The 24,327-nt window shown below is 45.7% G+C and overlaps 2 protein-coding genes across 5 annotated transcripts in view; both read left to right on the forward strand.

Annotated features, from left to right (window-relative positions):
- Positions 1 to 6,590, forward strand: part of TYW2 (tRNA wybutosine-synthesizing protein 2) — an 11,085-nt gene extending 4,495 nt beyond the window's left edge. Inside the window, exons 4-7 of the mRNA XM_034416668.3 lie at positions 387 to 537; positions 1,942 to 2,051; positions 3,851 to 4,008; positions 4,168 to 6,590. Coding sequence (XP_034272559.2) covers positions 387 to 537; positions 1,942 to 2,051; positions 3,851 to 4,008; positions 4,168 to 4,635 — 887 coding nt within the window. The 3' untranslated portion in view covers positions 4,636 to 6,590. The remainder of the gene's footprint in view (positions 1 to 386; positions 538 to 1,941; positions 2,052 to 3,850; positions 4,009 to 4,167) is intronic.
- Positions 6,591 to 8,173: 1,583 nt separating this feature from the next.
- The window catches only part of SYTL4 (synaptotagmin like 4), a 37,424-nt gene continuing 21,270 nt past the window's right edge, over positions 8,174 to 24,327 (forward strand). For 2 of the 4 annotated variants that reach the window (XM_034416664.3, XM_087877477.1), the window contains exons 1-6: positions 15,127 to 15,231; positions 17,480 to 17,642; positions 18,689 to 18,904; positions 19,690 to 19,799; positions 22,214 to 22,328; positions 24,032 to 24,145. In XM_034416664.3, the coding sequence (XP_034272555.2) occupies positions 17,530 to 17,642; positions 18,689 to 18,904; positions 19,690 to 19,799; positions 22,214 to 22,328; positions 24,032 to 24,145 (668 nt within the window). In that variant the 5' untranslated portion in view covers positions 15,127 to 15,231; positions 17,480 to 17,529. Of the gene's footprint in view, positions 8,365 to 15,126; positions 15,232 to 17,479; positions 17,643 to 18,688; positions 18,905 to 19,689; positions 19,800 to 22,213; positions 22,329 to 24,031; positions 24,146 to 24,327 lie in introns of those variants that run through there. The other 2 variants (XM_034416663.3, XM_087877478.1) reach the window with 2 other exon arrangements.

The following is a 24,327-nucleotide window of genomic DNA, read 5'->3' on the forward strand; positions in this document are numbered from 1 at the left end:
GATGATATGGTTTCTTTTAGAAACGTACTGCTGTAATAAAATACCATATGTTGATTCTTAAACATGTCCCAATTGGTTTTGGTGTAAATCAGGGGTCGGCAACCTTAAACACTCAAAGAGCCACGAAGGTCCTAACCGGAAGCTCCCCCATTCAATTCTGGAGCTGACCAGAAGTCCAGTTCCCCCACCATAGCGTCTCCTCCTAGCATGGTGTCCTTTTTCCTCTACCTGTCCTAACCGAAAGCCCTATCAACTGTGGAGCCGACTGGCGACAGGGAGCTGCAGCAGAGGGATGAAAGAGCCACATGCGGCTCCAGAGCCGCAGGTTGCTGACTCCTGGTGTAACTGAACAACACTGAAATAATGGCCTTTGCTCTCTGTTCTAGGCCAAGGACTTTGGCAGGTGGTTGCTGATGCTTTGGGGGCCCGGCGTTTAGCCAAACGGGGCCGAGTGCAGCCAGATTTGTTTCGCTCGCCTGCTGTGACCCTGTTGCTGGGCGAGGATGGTTGGGTTGAACAAGTAGACAATGGAATCAGGTAAGGGAGAAAAGGTTCTTTACTCCTCATTTCTTCATTTACACTTGAATGATGCAATCACACGACAGATCCTAGACCCGTGATGGTGAACCTATGGCACGCGTGCCCGAAGTGGCACATGGAGCCATGTCGCCTAGCGTGTGCGGTGTTGCCTGTTCCTCTTGTGGGTTTCTGGCATGCATGTGCACGCGACGATCAGCTGGCTTTTGTGTGTGCGGCAATGCTGGAAACCGGAAGAGCTGGTCTTCCATTTTCTGGTGTGAGCATGTGCGCCGACCAGCTGATGGGCAGCAGCAATCGGAAGACTTACTTGCTGGCACGCATGCGCACACCGGAAACTGTACCTTATCTGGTGTGCGCATGCCCGCTGGGCAGTTCCTCTTCCTAATTGCAGCCCTGATTAGTGCTTGTTCATGTGCACGCAGCATTCCCTTTTTGGCACTTGGTGCCACATGCACTTATGCACGTGCTCCCTTTTCCACCATCACTGTCCTAGACCAGGAGTCCGCAACCTGCGGCTCTGGAGCTGCATGTGGCTCTTTCACCCCTCTGCTGCGGCTCCCTGTCACTCAAAATATGCGTCACAACCGCCAATGTGCGACACCCGCCGCCACGTGATTTATTGAGCTTTTCAACTCCCAGTGGGCCAACCATGGATAAATCCAAGACAAGAAAATTTTCAGAAGAAAACAGAAAGTTTAATTCAACTACATATGCTAGTTTTGTGGCCGCTCAAGAAATAGTCAGGCACGGGAAGGGTTTTTGTGGCTCCCGGTGTTTTCTTTTCTGTGGGAAACGGGTCCAAATGGTTCTTTGAGTGTTAAAGGTTGCAGACCCCTGTCCTAGACATTCAAGTTTAATCGAGAAAGTTGGTGGTGTCCGCTAGTGCAGGACATAAAATAATGGTCTTAAATTACAGGAAAGCAGATTCTGCTTGAAAGTTAGATGAAAAAAAATCTTCGTGATTGAGTATTTTGAGCGTGGGAACAAGCTAGATTTCCTGTGGCGGAGATCTTAAAGCAGATAAGGCCTGTTAAAAGTGCCACATTGTTTTTCCTATTCATGTACAGTAATTTTCATTTCCCACACTTTATGCACGTTTTAGTCTGGATATGAAGTTATCTGATTGTTGCTAGTCCCTTTGGGAATTCTGTTGCTGGACAGGACAGAAAGATCTCTGATAAGTTGATATGTTTCCAAAACAAGCCAAGATGAACATCTGCTTGGTTAATCTGGGCTGCCAATTTTTTGGCTTCCATCAGGGCCATGAGTCCTACAGGCTAGCAAAGCTTAGCGTTAGGCTATAAGTATACCTCTTGGATATACTCTTTATCCTTTACTTTATACCTCTTGGGAAATTTAGGGTGGATATCTAGTCTCCTGCATCTGTGTTTTTCTCCACAGATACACCTTCGATGTGACCCAGTGCATGCTGTCTCCAGGAAACATTACTGAGAAGCTACGGATAGCCTCCATGTTATGCACAGGAGAAGTAGTGGTGGATCTTTATGCTGGTAAATACTGCCTTTTATATATATATGTATGTATGTATGTATGTATGTATGTATGTATGTATGTATATCCAGGAGCTTATATATATAAGCTCCTGGATTGGAGCTGAAAGGTGAAAAGGAGCAGAATGCCCCCTCCCACTTGTTGGGATAGACCTTATATATATATATATATATATATATAAGCTAATTTTTTCATATCCCACCTCGTGCTTCTAACCATTGATAGAATCTGTTCCATGTATCACAATATTCTGTCTCTTCTTTGTCTTTTATTTTTAACGTTAGTCTATGCATTTTTGCACAGACTAGTATCTTCCTTATTATCTCCTCCTCTGAAGGGGTGTTTTCATTCTTCCACTGCTGTGCATGCACCATTCTTGCAGCAGTCAGGATATGTAATATTAGGTGTATTGTCCCCTTGTCATAGCCATCTGATATAATGCCTAATAGAAATAATTCTGGCTTGAACTCTATATGTTGTCTAACCATTTTTTTCTAACCACATATGAATTTGTATCCAAAATTCCCTTGCTTTTTTACAGGTCCACCACATGTGGTAGTATGTGCCTGGTATTTTTTTACATTTCCAACAGTAAAGGTAAAGGTTCCCCTCGCACATATGTGCTAGTTGTTCCCAACTCTAGGGGGCGGTGCTCATCTCTGTTTCAAAGCCAAGGAGCCAGCGCTGTCCAAAGACATCTCCGTGGTCATGTGGCCAGCATGACTAAAGGCCAAAAGCACACGGAACGCTGTTACCTTCCCACCGAAGGTGGTCCCTATTTTTCTACTTGCATTTTTTACATGCTTTCGAACTGCTAGATTGGAGGAAGCTGGGACAAGTAATGGGAGCTCACCCCATTATACGCGGCACTAGGGATTCAAACTGCTGAACTGCCGACCTTTCGATCGACAAGCTCAGCGTCTTAGCCACTGAGCCACTGTGTTTCCAACAGTACTGCCTTGATAATAGCAGAAACTCTCCTGCTGAAATTCTCGTTGGGGTACAAAGTGTTTCTGAATCTCAAGGACTCTTTTGAATGTAGAACCCATCTTCACCCAAAAGAGGGTGAAAATTTGGGTGCGTCTTATACACCGAATGTAGCCGGCCCCCACCCTTTGGCCTCTGCCTCCCAGCAATTTACCTCCTTGCAGCAAACAGCAAACAGACCGTTTCAGCTTCAGCACAGCCTGATTAGCACAAGCAGCTGATTGTCGGTTGGATCGGCCTCCCGACCCTCATCTGTTTCAGGCTGCAGGGATTGCCATTGCCTGTTGGCACGTGGGCCTCTGCTGTTTGCTGCAAGGAGGCAAATTGCTGGGAGGCAGAGACAGATTTTTTTCCCTTGTTTTTCTTCCCCAAAAAGGTAGGCATGTCTTATATGCCGAAAAATACGGTAGCTCAGACAAACACCTAGGATTTGTACTTTGCCTATAGAGCCAGCTATGACCCCTACATGGCCCCATGGGAGTCTGACAACAGCCAATAAAATATGTGTTCTTGCAAAGGAACAGGAAGCTCAAGTTCAAAGCCCAAGAGAAGTTATAAAAAAAAAAAAACCCACTCTCAACTCCAGGTGGTCAGCTGCACCAGAGAACCATGTGCTTGGTGGCTCTGTTCATCATTAAACCACCTTTTCCAATCAGCCTCCATGTTTCCAGTGTCTTTCTCCCAGCTTGGAACCGAACCAGATGGATATTTCTTCCCACACTGCTTAAGCAAAGCGTAGAGGGATGTCAAATCAAGGATAATGTTAACGGCATGGACACTGAGCTCATTTTGTCTGTCTTCTCTTCTTCAGGGATTGGCTATTTCACTCTGCCTTACTTAGTCCATGCCGGTGCTGCCTTTGTCCACGCTTGTGAGTGGAACCCCCACGCTGTGGAAGCTCTACGGAGGAACCTGCGACTGAATGCCGTTGAGGATCGTTGCCACGTTCACCAGGGGGATAATAGGAAGGTGAGTAGAAGAGGCCTCAAAATGGACCCCGAAACTTTGTCTGCCTGAAACTTTCAAGAGCTGCTGCTGTTCTGAGTAGAAACTGAGCTAGGAAGACAAATCAATGAGTTGATTTGAGAAAATGTTTTCTCTGCTCTCTTTCTCTCTCCTTGGCTGGAGGTGGAACTACGGGGTGTGGCTGACAGAGTAAATCTGGGATTGATCCCGACGTCGGAGGAAGGGTGGCCAATCGCTTGCCGGGTCTTGAGAAAGGATGTCGGAGGCGTCCTTCACATACACCAAAACGTTGAGGCTTTCTCAGGAAAGGCACTCGAATTGTCCCAGCAACCGGAGCAGAAACAGTCACCCGAGCAGGGTCCCGCCCAAGCAATATCCAATGGCCGAGACGATCGAGTAACTCTGAAGGACCACAATGTTCTCCAGAACGCTGGACAATCATTCACGGCTTCAGCCAAACAAGAATGGAAGGGCTGGGCAGAAGTCACAGCGACACGGATCCAGTATTTGCTTCAGGATCTGGATAGGAAACCTTGGAAAACCCAAATCTTGCATCTTGAACATGTGAAATCGTACGCCCCTCATGTAGACCATCTAGTCTTGGATCTAGATTGCCGGCCGCTTGAGTAGCATCTGGAGAATGTCTTCTCTCCGACTCAGGGGATCTTGGAAGAAGCAGGGTATGGGTATCGCATTCTGGATCTTCTTTGCGAGCTGCTTCCCCACTTTCTGAATCCCGAAGTTAGTGGCTGGAAGTGTCACATAATTTTGGGGGTTTTTGTGAATGCAGTCAGAACTTTAATGAATCCTTGAACCCTGGCAGGGTTCTGAACATAAGAAGGCGATAGAAGTGATTTGGGCAGCTAGTTGATGCCTGCTGGGTTCTACAAAGTAAATAGCAATAGCACCTAGACTTATATACCGCTTTACAGTGCTTTACAGCCTTATCTAAGCGGTTTACAGAGTCAGCATTTTGCCCCCAACAATCTGGGTCCTCATTTTATTCACCTCGGAAGGATGGAAGGCTGAGTCAACCTTGAGCCTGGTGAGATTTGAACTGCCAAGTTGCAGGCAGCCGGCAGTCAGCAGAAGTAGCCTGCAGTACTGCCCTCCAACCACAGCGCCACCATCAATCCTTCCAGCCTTCTTCCCGAACTATACTATTTGCTGGAGATTCTACATCCTATCGAATAACTTTTGGCAACCATAGATTTAACATGGTTCTTTCCTACAGTGTCTGCAAAAAAGAACGTAGGAATCGTGGGAAAGATTACAAACCACATGAGCTAAATCCAGCCATTTGCACACAAAAACATTTGTTATTGCCATTATTGGTTGAATAATCCAAAATAGTTGGGTTCATGCATTAAATTAAGCCGCAAACCATTGCATTCGGCTCACATGGTTAGATTCACACAACAGTTAGATTAAAAACAAGTCCATAATCATGGTTTAATTGGCCTTGCACCACGAGATGAGCGGCATATAAATTTGATAAATAAACAAGAAGCCAGCCAAACGTGGTTTTCCAGTGAACAGAAGGAGGACTAGTTCAAGCAATCATTAATAGTTTGATTCTAATTCCTTCTGTCATTTTGTGAATGAGGAAGATAATAGAGTAGAACGGAATGGAATGGAATAGAATGAAATAGACTATTAGGAGTAGAATGGAATGGAATGGAATGGAATGGAATGAAATTAGAATAGAATAGAATAGAATAGAATAGAATAGAATAGAATAGAATAGAATAGAATAGAATTCTTTATTGGCCAAGTGTGATTGGACACACAAGGAATTTGTCTTGGTGCATAGGCTCTCGGAGTACAAATAAGAGATACATTCGTCAAGAATCATAAGGTACAACACTTAATGATAGTCATAGGGTACAAATAAGCAATCAAATCATACTAGGAAACAGTCAATATAAATCATAAGGATTCAAGCAACAAAGTTACAGTCATACAGTCATACGTGGAAGGAGATGGGTGATGGGAACGATGAGAAGATTAATAGTAGTGCAGACTTAGTAAATAGTTTGCATGGTAAAACTGATCTTTGGGGCAGCCTTAATCTAATTTTTATCTTCCCCTGAGATAACAATAGAAGCTGTGAACACCTAGTTAGGGCGATGTCTGTGTTTAGTTTAAAGGGTTGTGGTTGTTGCATTTTTTAAAAGAATCAGAGCTCAGAGCTAATACCCAGGGAAAAGAAGTGAGTCATATGTTTGTTCTGTAGGTTACTACCTTTATTACCTTTTCATACCAGGTTTGAACTAGAGCGTGGTTAGATTAAAAGTCTTCAGTCACCGATATGCAAAAAAGGCAATATTATAATAGAAGTACTTTGTGTTACTGGATTTTTGAGCGAAATATCAATGGAATTTGTATTTGTAACTCTAATGAAGAAAGTTGGAAGTTACTCTTATATTTTTTTTCTTATTCCTTGCACTTCCCCTCTTTTTCTCCCATTTCCTTCCCCCCGCCCCCTCCCCGGGTTTTTATTAAATGTCTACAGAAGGTAAAACCTAAAATATATACAGGACCAAAGATATGCAAGAGGAAAATAAAGCTACTTGTGCTTTCAAGCCATTTGCAAACCAATTATTCCAGCTATTTTATCTCCTAGTGAGCGTGGTGGACATTGCTGGAGAAACTCTATAAACATGATTGTTATTCCTGTTTTTGGTGACGGTCTTAACTTTGCATTTTGGAGCAGGTCAGCCCTGCTTCCTGTCTTACTCTGGACCAGCGCAAAACAGAACCCGGAGTGTAGGCACTGCGTTCTGACATTTTAATAGACTTTTAGATCTTTTTTTTAAAGATCCTGGGCTGGATTTGCATACAGTCCCACCCCATCTTTACCTGTGGGAAACCTGTGAGAGGGACATGAAGGTACCTTTTCTTGGGCTTCCCTCTGGGTTAACATCTGCACTTCTGGTTTTAAATTAGCCGATGTAGAATTAGCTGATTGCAGAGATAGCTCAGCCCGGATTATATTTCACATGTTTACTTTACTTTACTTTACTTTTATTAGACTTCTATACTGCCCTTCTCCCGAGGGACTCAGGGCGGTGTACAGCCATATTAAAACACATAAAATTTACAAAATTTAAAAACCATTAAAATCAAATATGCAAAAATTTGGCCCACAAATTAAAAACTAACATACACCCATTAAAATAAACCCATGTTTATACTTTCTAGATAAATTCTCTGGTGTCATGTACCGGCCATACATCACTATATTAAAACAAAATCTTTTTTGAGATGATCACACAGTAGAAGGGCAAAGAAGAGAGAAGGAGAAGAGGAGGAGGAGGAATGGGGAAGAGGAAAGATGAAGGAGGAGAAGAAGAAGAGGAGCAGATGGAGGAGAAGAGAAGGAAGAGGAGATGGAGGAGGAGGAGAAAATATGGGGAAGAGAAGAACAAGAGAGGAGGAGCAGATGGAGATGAAAGAAGGATGAGGAAAAGGAAGAAGAGAAAAGGAGAGGAGGAGGAGGAGAAAAAAGACGAGAGGAAGGAGAAGATGGAGAAGAAAGAATGACAAGATGAAAAGTAAAGGAGAAGAGAAGGAAGGCGAGGAAGAGATGGAGGAGGAAGAGAAGAGATGGAGAAGAGAAGAACAAGAGGAAAAGAAGAGGAGGAGCAGATGGAGAAGAAAGGACGAGGAAAAGGAAGAAGAGAAAGAGAGGAGGAGGAGAGAAAAAAGACAAGGAGAGGAAGGAGAGGATGGAGAAGAAAGAAGGACGACGAAAAGTAAAGGAGAAGAGAAGGAAGGAGAGGAAGAGATGGAGGAGGAAGAGAAGAGATGGAGAAGAGAAGAACAAGAGGAAAAGGAGGAGGAGCAGATGGAGAAGAAAGAAGGACGAGGGAAAGGAAGAAGAGAAGGAGAGGAGGAGAGAAAAAAGACAAGGAGAGGAAGGAGACGATGGAGAAGAAAGAAGGACGACGAAAAGTAAAGGAGAAGAGAAGGAAGGAGAGGAAGAGATGGAAGAGGAAGAGATGGAGAAGAAGAAAAGAACAAGAGGAAAAGCAGAGGAAGAAGAAAGGAGGAGGAGGAGGAGGTGAAGAGAAAGAAGAAGAGGAGGAGAAGGAGAAGAGGAAAGAAGAAGAAAACGGGGGAAAGAGGAACGGAGGCCCCCCAAAAGGACGCCGCGCGTAACGGAGACATCGACGCGATCGAGGCCGGCAGCGCCACCTCCTTCCTTTCCCGAGCGGAGCGCGTCGCCTTTAAGCCGGGGACTCCGCCTCGGGTCAAGGCGTGTTTTTCGGGGCTGCTGCTCCTGCTCGTCCCGGACTCGCGCGGAGAGATCCTCGCGAGGGAGCCGGCGAGTTCCCCGGGCGCGGCGGGTTGCAGGTACCCCCAAAATCTCTCCAACTCCTGGCGCGCTCGGAGTTGGAGCTCCGGACTTTTCCAAAGCAGGCGCCTTTGCCCGCTTTCTCCTCCTTCCTCCTCCTCCTCCTCGGACCAGCCCTTCTTCAGCGGCTGCTTTTTCTGTCCCGGATCTGGCTTTGTCCGGAGAGCCTGTGCAGGAGGGTCTTTGGAAACGAAGCCCGGGTGGGATGGGAGAACCTTTCTTTCCAACTTGACTTTTGGACCGGTTCCGAAACGGGCTGGAAGGAGCGCGGTCTCCAAATCTGACTTGGGGTGCCAAGCCAAGGGGTGGGTGGCTGGCTAACTTTCGTTGGGTGAATTCTGGGGGGGGGGTGATTAGTTTAGCGAAGTGAAGCTTAGCAGGTTGTGGGGGGCAGTGTGTGTGTGTTCTTCACCAACTTCCCAAGAAGGTGAGTATTTCTTCCATGAAAGTCATTGCAGGAAACACGGTTTCAGCATTTATATATTTTTAAAAAATCCTTCTCTTCCTCCCCCCCTCCCCTTCCAAATATTTTTGGGTATAACCTGGTTCCTGGACTAAAATTTAGACATGGGTTTAGAATTTAGAGATGGGTTTAAAATTTAGAGATGGATTTAGAATATAGAGATGGGTTTAGAATTTTGACAAGGGTTTGAGAATTTAGATAAGGGTTTAGAATTCAGACATGGGTTTAGAATTTAGAGATGGGTTTAGAATTTAGAGATGGGTTTAGAATTTAGACAAAGGTTTAGAATTTAGTGATGGATTTAGTTTAAAATTTAGAGATGGGTTTAAAATTTAGACAAGGGTTTAAAATTTAGACAAGGGTTTAAAATTTAGACAAGGGTTTAGAATTTAGAGATGGGTTTAGAATATAGAGATGGGTTTAGAATTTAGACAAAGGTTTAGAATTTAGTGATGGGTTTAGAATTTAGAGATGGGTTTAAAATTTAGAAAAGGGTTTAGAATTTAGAGGGGTTTAGAATTTAGAGATGGGTTTAGAATATAGAGATGGGTTTAGAATTTAGACAAAGGTTTAGAATTTAGTGATGGATTTAGTTTAAAATTTAGTGATGGGTTTAGAATTTAGAGATGGGTTTAAAATTTAGACAAGGGTTTAGAATTTAGAGATGGGTTTAGAATATAGAGATGGGTTTAGAATTTAGACAAAGGTTTAGAATTTAGTGATGGGTTTAGAATTTAGAGATGGGTTTAAAATTTAGAAAAGGGTTTAGAATTTAGAGGGGTTTAGAATTTAGAGATGGGTTTAGAATTTAGAGATGGGTTTAGAATTTAGACAAAGGTTTAGAATTTAGTGATGGATTTAGTTTAAAATTTAGTGATGGGTTTAGAATTTAGAGATGGGTTTCGAATTTAGATAATGGTTTAGAATTTAGACGGGTTTAGAATTTAGAGATGGATTTAAAATTTAGACAAGGGTTTAGAATTTAGAGATGGGTTATTTAAAGATGGGTTTAGAATTTAGACAAGGGTTTAGAATTTAGACAAGGGTTAGTGTTGGAAACTTGACTATAACTCTATTTGTTAACAATCACAAATTGTACCATTAACGATATACATGTATACATACAGCAGGTGGAAATTAAATTTCAGCCTTGTCTCTGACACTGCTTTGGAGTTTATGACTGAGATCCCTTGAGCCACAAATCGTGATTAGTGAAGCATAATGGCTACATTTGCCATGCCAACCGGAATGTGTAAGGGCTTAGTGTAATTTATTTAGAGAGTATGATTTATGTGGCGCATGGAGCATGTCTTGGAAAAACAGTGTCAGGTCAACTGTACTTTTGGAAATGTGTGGTTTGGAGCGGGGGCGGAGAAATTGTATTGGATGACCTCAAGCAGGTATTTATGCTCTGTCTGAATTGAGGGGACTTTGTGCATGCTCAGGAGCTGCAGCTTAACATTCTACGAGTGAGACTAATTTATTAATTTTCATCCTGCCTTTATTATTTTTTAAATAAATAACTCAAGGTTGTGAATACACACAATACTCCCCCCCCCTCCTATTTTCCCGACAAAAACAACTCTGTGAGGTTGGCTGGACTGGGAGAGAGGGACAGCCCCAAAGTTTACCCAGTCAGTTTTCATGCTTAGGCAGGACTAGAACTCACAATCTCCTGGTTTCAAGGACAGCACCTTAAACCCAGTAAGCTTGAGCGCCGGAACAATTTAGTTAACTATTTATTGGTTTGCTAGTATGCAGGTTAATATAGTGCTGTGATGGCGAACCGTAGTGCCGTGGTGGCACACAGGAGCCATATCAGTGGGCATGCGAACTCAGCTCCGCCAGCTGATTTTCGGACCTTCTGGACCCACTAAAAGTAGGGAAACAGGCTGTTTCCTGCCTCCGGAGGGCCTGGGGGTGTGTGGGGAAGGCCCGTTTTTTTGCTCTCCCCAGGCCCCAGAGCCTCTCTAGGAGCCTGGGGAGGGTGAAAACAGCCTTCCCCACCTCCCTGGAGGCCCTCCGGAGGCCGGAAATGGCCCATTTGTCAACTTACCGGAAGTCGGCAAACGGGCTGTATCTGGCCTCCAGATGGCTTCCGGGGGGATGGAGAAGGCCATTTTCGCCCTCCCCAGGTTCCTAGAGAGGCTCTGTTCTCTCTCTCTATATATACACACACTGCTCAAGAAAATAAAGGGAACACAAGCAGAAAACATCGGAGATCTGAATGAATGAAATAGCCTTATTAAATACTTTGTTCTTTACATACAATAGTTTATACACTGCTCAAACATCTAAAGGGAACACAAAACTACTGTATGTAACGAACAAAGTATTTAATAAGGCTATTTCATTCATTCAGATCTCGGATGTCTTCTGCTTGTGTTCCCTTTATTTTTTTGAGCAGTATACTATTATTCCCCTCTTATTTCTATCTCTATTTTAACTTTTTTTTCCATGTCACCGTAATATTCAAAGACGTTTTTTTTCTATCTTCCATCTTTCACCTGCTTTGTTATTCATATTTCCCTTATTTAGCTCTTCGCATCTAATTATACTAGAGTTTCATCCTTCATCCTTTCATTGTTCGGTGTTTCCATGTACACTTCTAGTACCAATCACAATCATTTAAACATTTTTTTGTTGTTGTTAGTCGCGAAGTCGTGTCCGACCCATCGCGACCCCATGGACAATGTTCCTCCAGGCCTTCCTGTCCTCTACCATCCTCTGGAGTCCATTTAAGCTCACGCCGACTGCTTCAGTGACTCCGTCCAGCCACCTCGTTCTCTGTCGTCCCGTTCTTCTTTTGCTCTCAATCGTTCCCAGCATTAGGCTCTTCTCCAGGGAGTCCTTCCTTCTCATTAGGTGGCCAAAAGATTTGAGTTTCATCTTCAGGATCTGCTCTTCTAGAGAGCAGTCATGGTTGATCTCCTCTAGGACTGACCGGTTTGATTGCCTTGCAGTCCAAGGGACTATAGAGTCAATCTCTTCATGTTCTTTCCAATCCGTGGAGTTGAGTGTGTGTTTGTGTGTTGCCTTTGTGTTGTGCTGTCCCTTTTAGAGAGCAGAGAAAAAAAAGAGGTGGAGGCATTTTCCTGGACTCTCGAGCACTGTTTGTCTTTCGGGAAGCCAGAACAGACCATTTTCTTAACTGTTCTTCCTCCTTTCCTGAGAAAGGCTGATGACAGCTGAACTGGGAAGTATGTGCAGGTCAAAGATAAACACTGTACTGTATGCCTCACTCTGGGCTGGAGATAGTGAGGAAGTGGAAGCCAAATTCAGAAAGAGCTTCTTGAACCGTCGGATATATATTTTCTCTTTTTGCATTCGGTTCAAAATTTGAGGCTCAAGGCAGAATTGACGACTTGGTGTGAAGATGTTTGATGGGCGAAGACGGGTAGAAAATGCTCGTAATTTGCAAATGTTTTGCACGTAGGAAGAATGCCATTGGTGCCTGCCAGTTTATTTTTTACTTTTTAAAAGAATTTTTATTCAGCAACTTTTTTCATTTTATAGCACAATTTCCATCTTTACAGCACTTCGATATCAGTACACCTCATATGTACGTACAGGTTATTTCCAATGTTTTCTCCCCCCCCCCCCGAGAGGCTCGAAGAAAGCCTCCGGAGCCCGGGGAGGGCAAAAACGACATCCACCCACCCCCGCCGTGGTGCAGGAGGCCGACTAGGCTATGCCCACCATGGCCATGCCCACCCAGCAACCCGGCGGAGAAGCCCTTGCTAAAATTTTTGAAGCCTACCCCCCTGGCTGTTTTCCACCAATCTTCCTCTTAGTTTTGGAAAGGAAAATGTCAACAGTCACCCTGATGTAATTTGGCACACCTAAATGCCAACTTTTCGTAGGGAAGCGGGGTTAGCTGGCTCATTTGAAGCCCATTCGAATCCTGACTTCGCTTTATGAGCTTTAGTAAATCCTCGCAAGACGTTCACATGCTAAACCTTTGGCCTTTTCCCTCCCAGTTATAGTCTTAACACACAATTTTGTGAAGATGCAACTGGAGAAGGCTGAGAAACTTTGACTCGGCTAGAAGCAAAAAATATTCTCTTAGCTGGTTAAACCTCATTTTTTCCCACCATCTCTTAGCGACTCGGGGTTGAGATGGGCAGGGTCCCTGATTCGTATTTGGACTGCTTGTTATCTCTTTGGAAACTGCTTCAACAGGTCTGGGCATTTGGCTTCTCTGCCAGCCATGGGAGCACAGCCCATAATTCTCATTCTGACTGCCAGTCTCTTTTAAGAGTTGTGCCCGAAGCTGGCTTATTGAAATCAGGCGGCTTGGCAGTTGAAATGGAATGTTGGGTTGAAGAAAGACCAAAAAAAAAAGGATGCGGATAAACTGGATTTATTTTTTCTTTGGGCATTTTCTTGGCATCTGATTGTCAGAAAACAGAAGGTTGGTTGGTTAAGTTGAGTCAAGAATGCTGGGAAGACATCGATGGCATCACAAAGTCTGAGAGGGGATCTTTATTATTTATTTATTTATTTATTTATTTGTTTGTTTGTTTGTTTGTTTGTTTATTTATTCAATTTATATGCCGCCCTTCTCCAGAGACTCAGGGCGGCTTACAATGCATTTAAAAAAAAAAACCCATTATAAAAACATTTAAAAATTAAACCATTAAGACCCATTCACACCATTCATGGCCGGATCTCGCCAGATCGCAACAGCGAGATCAACGGCTCCAGGCCTGCCGGAAAAGCCAGGTCTTTACCGCTTTTCGGAAGGCCAATAGGGTGCGGGCAGTCCGGATCTCAGGAGGTAACTGGTTCCAGAGAGCCGGGGCAGCCACAGAGAAGGCCCTCCCCCACGGGCCCGCCAGCCGGCATTGTTTAGCTGACGGGACCCGGAGGAGACCAACTCTGTGGGATCTTACCGGTCGCTGGGAGCTATGCGGTAGAAGGCGGTCTCGAAGATAGCCTGGCCCTGAGCCATGTAGGGCTTTAAAGGTAATAACCAACACCTTGAATGAAATGTAATGAAATGTTTGCAAGCTCAGAGAGCACCAAGAAGCCTGCACTACTATTCCTCCTCCTCCTCCTCCTCCTCCTCCTCCTCCTCCTCCTCCTCCTCCTCCTCCTCAAACCATACTCCCTTCTAGCATGCTGATGTTACCTAGTTGGATAATAAAATGCCTGCCAGCTCAGAGAACACCAAGGACCCCACAGTTCTCCTCCTCCCCCTCTTCACTCTACAAACCCTGCTCCCTTCTAGCACTGATGATGTTACCAAGTTGGGTCATGAAACGTCTGCCGGAAAACAACCAAGCTCTGAGAGCAACCAAGGACCCCTCATTTCAACGCCGAGCTACTCCTTTATCAACACCGCAAAGTCTGCTTGGAATGGGAGGCTGGGAATAGACCCGTTTTCAGGTCTGCCCTAGCTGGGTTCACACATTATACGGGGAGCCACAAACACCGAATGCTGAAATCTTTTGCTGAGGGGGTTTCTTTGTTTTTTTGGCTCAGGGATTTATAAGAATCAAGTTCATAGGGCTGGGAAAGAACCTACTTTTGACTTGGTCACTCCTCTGGATCTCTCTTCTCTATATTACTGCATGAATAGTAGAATACTGCATGATGAGCCTTGGTGGCGCAGCAGACTAAAGTGCGGTTAAGTAGCACCAGCTGCCTGCAATTGCTGCAAGTTCAAATCTCACCAGGCTCAAGGTTGACTCAGCCTTCCATCCTTTCGAGGTAGGTAAAATGAGGACCCGGATTCTGGGGGCAATAAGCTGACTTTGTATAAAAAAGAACACCGCTTGGGGGCCCCCCAAAAGCCCTACTAAGCAGGTATATACAAAAGTATGAAGGCTATTGCTTAACGCATTGTAAGCCGCCCTGAGTCTCCGGAGAAGGGCGGCATATAAATTGAACCAATAAATAAATAAATAGTTACTTAATTTGCTAATGTTCCAATCTCTCCTGTGCATCGAATGTCATGTCCTAGAAATCCGTCAAGGGCATGAATTTTTTTTACTAGTTTCAAATTCCAAGGTTCCCAGGAACCTTCCTATTTTAAAGAAGATAGCTATTTATACTCTAGCTGTTATCTGGCAGAGCAGGATTCTCCAGTTTTAAAACTTGGTCGTCCATGTCCCTTGGACTTCTATTATTTCCCCCACTCCCCAGCAAATAATACACAATCTGTGTTTATATTTGAATCTCATCGGAAGGAAGTTTCTCTTCCTTGTTCCCACACTTTGAATCCTATTGGCTCACAGCAATCTCAGTCACAATGGTGATGTAACTGAAAAGTGGCTTTGGGGAATGAAAAGACGGGTGCGATACAAGGGAAGAAAAAAGATTTATTGAAGTAGGCGGTGGACGCAGCCTTAAATCCCTCAAAATGCCCCAAGAGAGAGACAGCAGGAGCAGCAGAAAAGTATGTAGATCACAGGTGAATTACAGTAGGTTCTGACCAGTTCTGGAGAACCGGTAGCGGAAATTTTGAATAGTTCGGAGAACCGGTAGTAAAAATTCTAACTGGCCCCACCCCCATCTATTCTCTGCCTCCCAAGCCCCAGCTGATCAAGAGGAAATGGGGATTTTGCAGTAACCTTCCCCTGGATTGGGGAGGGAATGGAGATTTTACAGTATCCTTCCCCTGGAGTGGGGTGGGAATGGAGATTTTACAGTATCCTTCCCCTGCCATACCCACCAAGCCATGCCACGCCCACCAAGCCACACCCACAGAACCGGTAGTAAAAATTTTTGAAACCCACCACTGATGTAGATGTCTTCTTAGAGAAGAGATGGGAAAGAATTGGAGCATGGCTGGCTGGCATGTAATCTATGCAGCAATAGTGGTTGCAAATCCCGTCGCTACCGGTTTGCTCGTGGGCACGTGTGACACTTCTGCGCATGCTTTTCTTCAGTGCTGTTGGTTCCCAGGCTGTAAAGGAGATGGTCGTTGTATTTTCAGACATGCAAGACACTCTGGAATACTCTATATCAATGGTGGTGAACTTATGGCGTGCTTGCCAGATGTGGCACCCAGAGCCCTCTCTGGGCGCAGGTGCCATCGCCCCAGCTCTGTTTCGGGTCTCTGCTGCGCATGCGCGCGTGCCTCCTGCTGGCCAGCTGATCTTCGGGTCTCTGCTGCGCATGGGTGGGGTGCGTGCACATGCATGAGATGCACCTGCCCCTTGCAGTTTGAACACTCGGTGCCTACAAGGTTCGCCATCGCTGCTCTATATACTCTTGTATACAACGGGGTCTATTCAATCATGTGTCAGGCGTGGAAGCCATCTTTTGCATTGGGCCTTCTGGCCTGTCACATTTAGTACTGTGGGGAACTGGGAAGGGGGGATTGTACGGAACAAGGGAGATATGTAGTCATAATAACATTCCTTTCTCAGAGAGTCAAGGACATCTTGCCCTGCACCTGGAGGGGTGTGACTGGGAGGCATCTCCAGTTGGGATGGTTCTTTGATTGGACCACGTGATGGACATGTAGCTGTTGGGCAGGGACTTGAACTTTCCTTTGGGTGGGGAAAACCTGGAAGCTTTCAGATTTGGGTTTTCCCAGACGTGCCAATATGACAACTCTAATAAAATGGAACTTTGAGGAACTTCTAGCCTCGGAATCTTCTGTTGTGGCCCATCAACGGCCTGTGCAGTTAGTAGCTGACTCCGACAGTGAGGAGGCTGGTGTGATGCTGCACCAGCAGCCTGTGCAGTTGGCCCTCGAGTTAGACAATTAGGAGGCTGGAGAAGATGTGGTGCCAGAGGCAGGATTCAGCCAGGGCCTTCAGAACCTCCAGAAGCTCCCATAAGTGAAGAGGAAGAAGAGGAGGAGCATCTTCTTGATGCACAAGTGCACAGAGCTGCGAAAAGGCAGGAGTGGCTCCTCAGGAGGAGGTCTCCTCGAGAGTAAGGCTTGGGGCTAATTGGCCACTCCCCTAGCCTATTTAAGGAAGGACAACGACTGATGCAATTTGCAGGAAACAACTTCGTTCAAATTCCTTCGCGTCTTGATTCCAGAAAACGTTTGATTTGGCTCTTGTTTCTCTCATCAGTTTTCCTGCAAATTGCTTCTGGGCATTCTGCCAACCACAGTAAGATTACGGTTATCTGAAATACTGTACCTCAGAACTGAGTTATTATTCTTTGAATTCTTGTCGGCTGTTAATGAAGTTAAATTAGCAACCCTTGTTTAGAAAAGATTTATTGTACTTGTGTTTGAACAACTACTAAGAAAGCTCATTAGTAGTCTTTAATTAGTAAATTAAGGTTTGTATGGACTTTGTGTGTGCTGCGTTCTTTTGGATCCGTAGCTGGGGCAGAACAACTTCTTTCGTTGGGGGTGTTACTTGGAACCCTGACACCATGGCCAATGTTAAGAGTTGTGGACTTCAACTCCCAGAATTCTCCAGCCAGTATGGTCATTTCACCTAATGCGCATTCATATTTGAGTTAACCAAATGAACTTCGGGATGGAGTAGAGATGTAGTTGATGTAGCCCTATAATAAAGTAGAATTTGCTCATCTGGTCATGTTTCCTGTCTGCTCTACCTGGGAAAGCTGATGAACTAGGAGAGTTTTGCAATGGAGTGATTTATAACAAGGACCGCTACTTATTTTTAGCTCTTGTTTTTACCCGTATATTTTTCAATTTATATATTTTCTAGATTTGGGAGGTCAAGCCCTGAAGGCAAGACAAAGGAGTGGGTTTCCAGTTATGGCGATGGAGGCGATAGACCTGTCTTTTCTCTCAGAGGTAGAGAGGGACTTCATCATTCGGGTTCTCCAGAGAGATGAAGAACTGCGGAAAGTGGAAGAGAGAAGAATTAGGTAAGGAGTTGGCCAACACGGGATCATTGCCCAAGGCTCTTGAGGCTGATAAGGGGGGAAGAGGGACCCCTGAGTGTGTTGCCGTTCTCAGTTTAGTGGGAACTAAGTGGGAAGCAGATGGTCCTTGGGGGTAGGAACCTCTCCTGTAGAAGATCTACCCTACTCTTGTTCTTCAGAAGAGCTTGCCTCTTTGGTGAGCCAAGTGGTCCAGTCCAAGACCAGATTGTCATCTTCTTCCAAGCCCCATGCAATGCCGTGAGGCTCTTTCTTCTACCCAGGCTGAATCAACCAACATCTGGGTCTCAAATCAGATGAGCCGTATGAGGAGCCACATCTGGTCTCATCTGGAGGCTCCAACTGGCGCAGAGTGCAGCCGCGCGGGTGGTGATGGGAGTGACATGGCGCTCCCATGTAACACCTCTCCTGCGCGAGCTGCACTGGCTCCCAGTGGTCTTCTGGGTGCGCTTCAAGGTTTTGGTCACCACCTTTAGAGCGCTCCATGGCTCGGGACCTGGTTACTTACGGGACCGCCTGCTACCACAAACAGCCTCCCACCGGCCGGTACGCTCTCATAGAGAGGGGCTCCTCCGAGTGCCGTCGGCCAAACAGTGTCGACTGGCGGCCCCTAGGGGGAGGGCCTTCTCTGTGGGGGCACCTACTATCTGGAACGAGCTCCCCCCGGAGATACGAAGGACCCCGGATCTGTGCACGTTCCGTCGCGCTCTCAAGTCCTTTTTATTCCACCAAGCTGGCCTGGCCTAATTTTCCCCCTTTTTTCTTTGTTCTTTTTATAATATACATTTTAATTTGTTTTTAAATTATTGGGGTGTTTTAAATTTGTCTTGGGCCAAATTGTTTAATTCGGTTTTATTCTGCTTTTAAATTTTGTATTTATGTGTTTTACTTTGTGGCTGTTCACTGCCCTGGGTCCTTCGGGAGTAGGGCGGTATATAAATCTAATAAAACAAACAAACAAACAAACAAACAAACAGAGGAGGTCAACCCTTTTCCCTCTTCTTCTCTCTTTCTGCCCTTCCTCCCAACAGGCGCCTGAAGAATGAGTTGCTGGAGATCCGGAGGAAAGGGGCCAAGAGGGGCAGCCAGCGGTACAGCGAGCGGACCTGCGCTCGTTGCCAGCAGAGCCTGGGACGGGTCAACCCAAAAGCCAACACCTGCCGGGATTGCAATCACCTGGTTTGTCGCGACTGCCGCTCCTACGAAGCCGACAGCTGTTGGCGCTGCAAAGTTTGTGCCAAGGAGGCGTAAGTCTGCTCCCCTGCTTTGCACCTTTGTGACTGGGGTTGTGTTCTGACCCAGCTCCCCAAACACTCTGTCGTTAAATCAATGATTCCTTTATTAGCAACGCCAGCAGCCCCGGCAAAAAGTTTCTCTCTCACTGCAGTCTAACAAGTCTGTCCGTCAGGGAGGTGAATAGTTACCTGCCACATCTATTCATCTCCACCCCCTGCTTTTTATCTCCAGAGCTAGGATGGGGCTTTGCTAGCAGCGGTGGCTCTTCCGTCCCAAGGATCAGCCCATAGATTTCCACTGCTCTCCTCTCCTCTGCTTTCTGCGTATCCATGCATCAGACACTGGACCCAGCTGTTCCTCCCCTTCCTCATCAGCCACTCCAGACCTGGGGGCTGTTGACTCTCCATCTGAGGGTTGACGGACGGCCTAGGCTCCGCCTCTGTCTCTCTCTCTGACAGCTCCATTCCCTCTTCCCCCTCGGAGCTCTCAGGTTGCCTTGATGCTGACCCTGACTCCCACACCTCCACTTCCTCCTCTGATTTGGCTGGAGGGGCCGGTGGCCGATAGGCCACAACAGGTTGTATATACCTTGGGATTCTGTACACAACTGGGACTATCCAACTATGGCCAATGTTAAGACGTGTGGACTTCAACTCCCAGAATTCCCCAGCCAGCCTGGTTCATTTCACCTAATTCTCATTCGTACTTGAGTTACCCAAATGGACTTTGGGATGGGGGTGGGGATTCACGTTCTCAGAAGTGATTGCTGTTCTCTTCCCTGTTTTCCCATCTGCAGGGAGCTAAAGAAAGCCACCGGAGACTGGTTCTATGACCAAAGAATGCATCGCTTTGCTCCTCGACTGGGCAGTGACATCATCCGCATGTCTCTTCGGCGCAAACCACAGGGTGGGGCATCTTTGTCGGAAGGCAACTTCTGTCTCTGGTTTTTAATTAGAACAAACGTTCAGCAGTTTCCAAGGCTAAGTAGTTATAATTTCTCCCTGCCAATTCCTTCAAATGCCCTGAGATATTTTCCAAATAGAGTTCAGGATGTTGTCAACTGGATTACCCCATATGCAATCTGGTTTTGCAGCATTTACTGTCTAGACCAGGGTTTCTCAACTGTTGGCAACTTTTACGGTACGTGGACTTCTCAAATTTCCCAGCCGGAATCCAGGCATCTTAAGACGACCAAGTTTGAGAAACGCTGGTCTAGATATTAGTCCTATTTCTTATCTGGCAAATATCCAGTTTTGATCCAGTTAGAATCTGCCCATCTCTCCTTCCTTGCTCACATCATCGATGGCTTCCTTATGTGGGTCTAGGACAGGTGTCTGCAACCTGCGGCTCCTGAGCCACATGTGGCTCTTTGGGCCCTCTGCTGTGGCTCCTTGTTGGATGATCCCACCACTGGCTGGCCCCTTCCCTCGCCCTCCCCTCCCAGTAACTCCTCGCTTATTGTGGGATCATCTGATAGGGAGCCACAGCAGGGGGCCCAAAGAGCCACATGCGACTCCGGAGCCACAGGTTGCCGACCCCTGTCCTATTCCATCCTTATGCTCCTCCCTACTGAACATTTTTACCCCCATCTTGGGGAGGAATCTGAGCAGTTAAATACCTGCAAGTTCAAAGGTTTAAACAATGTATGGGGTAAACTAGTTGTCCAATATGACTGATCTGGGTTGACTCCTCAAGGAGCAGCCGGATATTTTTTTTTTTTAATTTGATTTATATGACGCCCTTCTCCGGAGATTCAGGGCGGCTTACAATGTGCTAAGCAATAGCCTTCATACTTTTGTATATTTTTACAAAGTCAGCTTATTGCCCCCACAAACTGGGTCCTCAATTTACCTACCTTAGAAAGTATGGAAGGCTGAGTCAACCTTGAGCCTGGCAAGATTCGAACTTACTAATTGCAGACAGCTGGAGTTAAATTACAATGCATTAGTCTGCTGAGCTATCCAGGCTCCTGGATAGGATATATATTTTGCTTTGCTTTGATCGAGTTTCCAGAAGACAAGTATGTGAGAAGACGAGCATAATTCATTCAATAACCCTAACCCTAACCAATTTCATTGTACATACGATGTACAATGACAATAAAGGTTATACTACTATAATGAAACAAACCGAAGCCTAGCATAATGTAAGGCGGGGCTGTAGGTGTGTAACCTTGCCAAATGCAGAGGGTGTGAAAATAAGGGCTTCCTTATTTCCACAACACAGTTGTGGTCAAATTGTGGGGAAGGTTGCATCCTCTGTGGACAGAATCGGAAATGGTTGGTTTGTGGTTGGCTTCGTGAACAGAGTCAATTAGTTTGGAAACTGGGATTAGAGGCTTAGTGCAAGGTGGGAACCTAGCCAATTTTGGCTTATCCAGGACCCCACATTTAAAGAAGAAGGATTTATTTAAGGTGCTGTTTGGGAACCCAGCCAATTTTGGCTTATTCAGCACTGTCAGGCTTGTCCCAGCTTGGACACTTAGGAAAGAAAGACCCTCGACTCCATTTGAAGCGAAAGGTATACTTTTACTAAAGCCAAGTGGTTACGGCGTAAGCAAAACTGGATCGGACTATTCTGGCGTAAACCCTGCTTTTCCCCCCTTCTCCTGGGCCCTCCCCCCTTGACCAGTTTGTAAGTGTCCAATAGTATTCAAATTAGGTGTTTTGGTAACAGTCTTAATGTTTGGTGCCTTTTTGGTGGACTTTCTCATTCCACTCTTGCGTTCATGTACCTTGGATCCGCCAGCTTGTTCCAGATTGGTACCTCTGGTTTCTCTCATCCTGCCAACCGTCCTCCCTACATTCCCATTCTCCCCGCCTCCCTGCGTTTATGGCAGGATGCCAGCGAAGCAAGCTGAAGCATTTACGATGGCAGACCTGACATTATCCTATATTTAAATAAGGACTTACGCTGTGTGGTGTCTGTGGTGAAGTTTCCGAAAGATGCCCTAATTAATTCATGAGCCAGAGCCAAACTTCAAAAGAAATACAGTCATTTATTAGGAGCACTATTTCGGCAATATTCGGATGCAGTTAGAACTAATCCCACGTAGATTTACGTTCCCCTATGACCCTGTCTCTCCCCTCCTCCCTGGCTATGTCATAAATCACATTCTCCAATTAACCACTTTGGCTGGCTGTGCAATCCAACACCCTCCTACTGATTGCGGTAAGAAAGCATGTATGGAATGTAGCTTCAGTTAGGGAAATCGATCAGCTCTATCAGTTCTCCCTCCCTCCTGCTCATGGCAACTTGAAAGCTTTGCAAGTTGACATCTGTGCTGTATGTTGACACCTCTTTTTCCTCTGGTCATTTAGCTAGCAAAAGAGAGACAACAAGCCAAGTGCTTCTTCAGAAAGCTCAACGCAAGGACCCCAAAAGTGGCTCTGAAGCGCCCCCCAAAAGTCCCCAGCAGCAACGCAAGGAACACAGGTGATTCTTCCTCCCTGCCTCAGGGCTGCGGTGAGATCCATTGTTTTTTTGCACCCATGCTCCAAATGCATGAAATAAAGAGTTCAGCGGGTCTGGGCCACCGTCAGCTCATCATCTGGTTATTCATAGCTGGCTGCAGGAAGCAGATTTAGTATCTTCAGAACCAGGCAGGGGTGAAATGCTACCAGTTTGTACCAGTTCGCACGAACTGGTAGCGGCGGCAGAGGGTGGTTTGGTGAACCGGTAGCGGCGGCAACGCAAGGCTCCGCCCACCTGCCCAGATGTCGTTACTTCCTGGTTTTAACCAGGAACTAACCTGTTTTTGACCCTCTGCACACGCGCAGAAGGCTTTGCGCATGCACAGGGGGTCCAAAATCATACATGATGCGTGCGCGTACTTCCACACCGGTAGGGAAGGTAAGTAGATTTCCCCCCTGGAACCAGGGTTAATTGTGGGAATTTGAATTGTGCTTTTCTGATCGACAGTTTCCCAGAAAACCCACACCTCAAATTGTCAGGGAAGATTTCATGAATATCACGAGTTATACGGGTGGAATTGGGGAGCCACCATAAAAGGTTTGGAAATTCAACCGAGTCTATCAACCCGTTCTGCATAACGAGTAGAAAAGGAATGGAATCGCATAATAAGAGGTTGCTGGAAAATCATTGCAGATGTAGAAATATCTGCAGAGATTCTCAGTCATCCAGGTCATGGTTGTCGCAAAGATGCTTTTCCAGGAGTCAACTGGACTTTCTTGTTTTTTTTTTCTTTTGAAGACGCTTCGCTTCTCATCTGAGAAGCTTCTTCAGTTCTGACTGAATATTGGGTAATGGAAGGATTTATATTCCTTGCGGACAGCTGGTCCTTTGCATCCTTTTAGAGGGTCCTTGAAGCACTTGGAGGTTTATCTGAGTAGTGCTCCTGGTTCCTGTAGTCTGCAGGTTTTTTCCCTCTGGAAATCCATTCCTTCTCACACACCATTCCAAGAGTGTTCATCCCAGATTGTATAGCTAAAAGTCTGTAGGGATTCTCAGTCATCCAGGTCATAGTTGTCCCAAAGGTGTTTTTTTCAGGAGGCAGTGGGACTTTCTTGTTTATTCTTCTTTTAAGACATTTCACTTCTCATCCAAGAAGCTTCTTCAGCTCTGAAGTGGGGAATGGAAGGCTTTATACTCCTTGCAGATAGCTGGTCATTTGCATCCTTTTAGAGGGTCCTTGAAGCACTTTGTCCTCAGGGTCACTTGAGTAGTGCAGATGAGAAGCGAAAGGTCTTCAAAAGAAAAAAAAAAACAAGGAAGTCCAGTTGCCTCCTGAAAAAGCACCTTTGGGATGATGCTGTAGAAATAATTCTCTAAAATAATGGACTTGGAAGGGATCTTGGAGGTCTTCTAGTCCAACCCCCTAGGAATAATGGCGGAGATCACAAGTAGATCTTATACTCTTGCACTTTATCAAACCGGTGATGTCGGAACAAAATCAAGGCGTTTACAAATCGGCCATCTTCAACCTAGTTCTCTCCAGATGTGGTTAAAGGACAGCTTCCAGCCGCCCCAGCTAATAGGAAGAGATCTGGGAGGGGTATAACTCAGCAGCATGGGTTCTCTGCTCCCTTGACTGATAAAGTTGCACAGAGTTGGTGAATTTGGGTCACGAAGATTTGGATTCTTTTGACTGCTGATCTAATTAGGTTGTTCTCTTCCAGCTTGATCTCTGATTCCTCTGAGCTACGGGATCCCAAAAGTGACACAGAATCTACTGAGAACATGAGCTTGGATGGCTCACGTCCAGCCTCTGGTCCCACTTCTACTCGATCTAGGTCAGAAAGATCTCCGAGATCTTGTCCGTTACAGTATTTTTTGGGCTATAAGACGTACCGGAGTAGAAGGCGCACCAAGATTTCGAAGGGGAAAACAAGAAAAAAAAATAGTTTTTGCCCTCCCCAGCCCCCAGGAGCACTCTGCAGGCTTCTCAAACCCTCTGCACATCCCATTTTTGCGA

Source organism: Pantherophis guttatus, chromosome 12, assembly GCF_059756535.1.
Source record: "Pantherophis guttatus breed Tessera chromosome 12, ASM5975653v1, whole genome shotgun sequence".
NCBI classification, from domain to species: Eukaryota; Metazoa; Chordata; class Lepidosauria; order Squamata; family Colubridae; genus Pantherophis; species Pantherophis guttatus.